This window comes from Prosopis cineraria, unplaced genomic scaffold, assembly GCF_029017545.1.
Source record: "Prosopis cineraria cultivar Desert tree isolate PC_DT_omini unplaced genomic scaffold, ASM2901754v1 PC1, whole genome shotgun sequence".
NCBI lineage: Eukaryota > Viridiplantae > Streptophyta > Magnoliopsida > Fabales > Fabaceae > Prosopis > Prosopis cineraria.
Genome location: NW_026555332.1, coordinates 33172866 through 33177183, shown reverse-complemented (window position 1 = coordinate 33177183; position 4318 = coordinate 33172866). Strand labels below are relative to the sequence as shown.

The following is a 4318-nucleotide window of genomic DNA, read 5'->3' as shown; positions in this document are numbered from 1 at the left end:
AAGAAAATGATTTTCAAAATATAAGTTTTAAGAAAGGTGTTGTCGCATAAGTTAAGAAATACAATTAATATGTTATATTTTTTATTTCCAAATTTACCTATAATTTATTATATGATTAATAAAAAATAGTAAATTTTTTTTGGTAGAAATAAAAAATAGTAAATTTTGTATCTATGAATGTGACAATGATATTATAAATAAGAGGGAATGATAATAAAGGACCAAATTAAACTTAAAATAAGCACTAAAAATTTGGTAATTTGAAATAAGGACCAAAAGTCCTTTAATGAATTAGCCTAAAACAAAAATTTACAAGTGAAATTTGCTAATTTATAAAGAAAAAACTTGTTAAATATATCACTAATTGAAAAATTATTTTCATTTATAAATTAATAAATCTTACTTGCAGATTTGTGTTTTGAGGGTTGCAGCATATGAATTTATAAGAGTAGTAAATTGTTAAAAATGATTATATGTATGACAAGTTTTTTTCTTTACAAGTTAGCAAATTTTACTTGCAAATTCTTGTTTTAGTGCTTGCAAACCATGAAATGAAAAAGAAAAAAATTGTTAGACCAATCCATTAAAGAATCTTTAGTCCTTATGTTAGATTTTCAAATCTTTTGATCCTTATTTAAGTTTAGTTCAATATTTTGATCCTTTAATATCATTCCTATAAATAAAGGTTTAGTGAAAAGAAATCAATAAATACTGTACCATAATTTTGAAAAAAAAACATGTAAAACAAAATAATAATTTTATTAAAAAAAGTTACTCCCTCCACTCAATATTCAATATTATAAAGTATTTTTAACTAAATTATAATATCAATAAAGTACTTAATTGTCTTCAAAATCATACACTCTTTACATGTTACTCTTATTTAATAAAATGTTTCAATTAAAAAATATATTAATTACGTTCTTAATTAAGAATATTTTTGAAATAATTTATTAATTTTTTTGAAAGACTCAAAATATCACATATTTTTTTAATATAATATTTAAATTTTTTATAATATTAAAAAGAGGGAGTATATTTCAATGGAGGGAGTGTGCATCAAGTATCAACATCTTATTCTTATTCTTATTTGTAAATGGAATATAATCAATGATATCACATAATTTAAGGTTGGCCTTGATATCAAAGAAAAGTGTAAAAGACAGAACTTTATAACAATAAATAAACACAGAAAATTAAAAAAAGGAGGGAATTTATGAAATATAGGCAATAATGATGACATGGTGGGAAATGGGAATGATGAAGGAGCAAGGAAAGCGGGAATGATTACACAGCTCAGAAGTGTCACATTTACAGACATGTATGCAAGAGAAGGTTGACTCATGAGCATTACAATCCAATTTACAACTCATGATCATGAGTAATGAAGTAGACAATTACTTACGTTCTTGGACCTTATTACAATTGTCAAAGAATTTTATTACAATTTTCAAAAATATTTAATATAATTTTTTTTTAAAATTATGAAAAAGAATTTAATCAAAATCTACAAAATAAACCAATCCTTAACAGACTAGAGCTTAAAAAGCCCATTTCTACTTTGAACTTCTTGATCTACATAGCTCGACCTTAGAGTTTGCAAACTTAGTAAAGTTTTAAAATCTTTTAATTTTTTTTATATTTTTAAATTAAATATATAAAAATAAAAACAATTAGATAAAAATTAAATATTAACATATTAAAATAAAAAATTATTGTTCAAATTTCCGAAATGAAACCAAATAAAGCTAAATAAGTTAAATAAGGCTTCTCTAAATATTAATAAAACAATAACACCAGAGTATTAGAAGTATCATCATGATAATCATTATCATCTTTAATATTAACAATATTTGGTTGTACTTCATTATGAATTGGCTTTTAGGTGACAAAAATATTTAATTTTTCTTTTTAATTTAGGCTAGAATTTTTAAATTTCTTAATTTTTTTTCATATTTGAGTCCTCTCCCTCATTATGTATTCAATATTAATAATTTTTATATATATAAAAAATATAAATAGGTTAGCCATTGGCCCAAAAGAGCCAATCTGTTCATTTTTAAACTCATTAAGGTCGCTTTGATCAAGCCCCAGCCCGATTAAGCATCAGTAGACCTAAAATAAATTTTGTAATATCACTTGAACAGGGCTTACCACGTTTTCCTTGTTCTTAATCAGTAAATTAATTAGAGGAAATGACCCGATCCAAAATCTTCAATTGTTGTTCCACAATCTGCATTTTTCTTCCATGTTCGGCAAAGATCATTTTTTCCAATTAATTTACTTATCAGGTACACTTCTCCAAGTTTTGAATTTGCGTTTTAGCTATTCTAATGTGAAACAAATATGTGAAGATATATTCAACTATTCAGATCTACTGGGTATGATGTGATTAGTGTGTTTATGGACAGTCAGTCATAATCTTATGGTGTAACCTGATCTATTAGCTTAAAGCTTATTGTCTATTTGCTAATAAAATTGGTTTTCCATCTGTGGAATATTCCCTGACAGAGAAGCAAGTAAGTTTAGCCTAATATTCCCTGATCCATTTTTTCATAGTCTGAATTTAAAAGAAGAAGAAAGAAGAGAAGAGTCATGGCAGGCAAAGCTGCTGGTTCAGTGACGAAGGCTGTAGGTGGATATCAGTATCCATGGCGTGAGAAGTTGGCAAAGTATAAGGATGAACTTGCCAAGGGTGTCTGGGGATACTGGGAGCTCGGAGCATGGAAACCACTTATTAGTGCTCGCCGTAGGGCTCGGTTGCGCAAGGAAGTGCTTCTTGCTGGGGAAGATTGGCCATATGATCCGGAGAGGAAGGAGATGAAAACCAGAAGAAAAGGACATAAATGTGACAGGATAGCTGCAGAAAAAAGGGAGAACACTGCAAGATTGATGGAGAAGATGCCATACATGTTGCTGGATTACAAGAAGCGCAGGTGGGAGAAGAAGATGAAGGAAGAAGACAAAGGCAAATAGTAACTTTTCTGTGCAATTTTGCTCTGTGCTTACTTCTTCCTATTTTTTTTATTCCATGGCTTGGAATCTTGAGAAACCTAAAGATATTACCACTACTCATCCAGACTAATTCAAACTTCAGTTGTGTGAGAGTGTTATTATCAACAGTAGTCTCACATGTATCTCTAAGATGCTTTTGTCATTTTAATTTAATATGACTACATATTTTAAGATTAGAATCTAAAATCCTAATATAAGCTGATTCCAACCAGTTGAACCTAGAATGTCTCAGCTAGTGCTTCTGGATTTTAGCTTAGAATTTGGTGATTTCCTTCCCACATTGCACTGTTTGTTTTTTGTGTATGTATCAATTTAGAAGAACCTTTTGGAAGACTGACCTTGTGGCTATTTCTTGTGGTCCATTATCTTTGCAAATTCTTCAATCAACCCAAAAGTGAACTTAGGAATAAGTGCTTCAATTTCTGTCTTGGACTTGGGCTCCTCTTGATAATTGGCAGTGGTTTACTCTTCCTCTCCACAATACCAGTTTTTTTGAGCTTTTTGTTGGTTCAAAATATAAGTTTCAAACAATATTATATGTGTGTGTGTGTTTGTATGTATGTATAAAGTTTAGTTTGACAATTTAGAGCATTTAATTTTTTTTCCTTTCCTATTTTGTACTTGTATATAATTAAATATTTTGAGTGATTAATGCAATGGCAATTAAGGACCTCCTAAAAAGTCAACACTAAATTAGGACTTTTTAAAGATTTTCAATCGTAAAATATAAGAGATGAATATTGAATCTAGAAACTTGAGTCACAGTCAGATCTTAATTTAGAATTAAATTTCTTGTGAGGTTATTAGTTGTCATTCTCTGTCTTTTTTTATTACAATTTTTTTTTTTTACGTCTTTAACAAGTTAACTTCTATCTAACTTTATTGTTCTTTGTGTTAATAGAAAACTTGAACTTATATTATGGATCGAAAGAAAGAGTATATAGTTGTGATATTGAGAAGATTTATTTTTATTTTTTTATCTTATACGTGATATGAAAAGTGGTATGAATGTTAAAAAGAGAATTTGATTTTAGTGATGCTGGTAACATTTTAATCTAGTTTTGTTGAAAAGATTTCCATAATTTGACTATTGCTTTTTCACAACGTCATTCAACTTGGCTTTTAGAACAACGTCATTCTATTTCTTGCAATAGATTGGTTGAAATGAAGTTAAATAATATTAGAAATATTAGAAGTCGCTTAAAAATTTTAAAATCTAAAAAAATCATTATGAAGGTCCAATTTCAACCTTACCCTGTGAATGGAATGAGTCAATATATTTATATTTATATTTATATTTATA

The 4318-nt window shown here is 27.9% G+C and overlaps 1 protein-coding gene across 1 annotated transcript; it reads left to right on the top strand.

Moving 5' to 3' along the window:
- The first annotated feature begins 2199 nt into the window (after positions 1–2199).
- On the top strand, positions 2200–3274 carry LOC129305100 (uncharacterized). The gene is made up of 2 exons (XM_054945023.1): positions 2200–2291; positions 2560–3274. Exon 2 carries the CDS (start codon positions 2596–2598, stop codon positions 2974–2976), a length of 381 nt encoding a protein of 126 aa, XP_054800998.1. The 5' UTR covers positions 2200–2291; positions 2560–2595; the 3' UTR covers positions 2977–3274.
- Positions 3275–4318: the final 1044 nt, after the last annotated feature.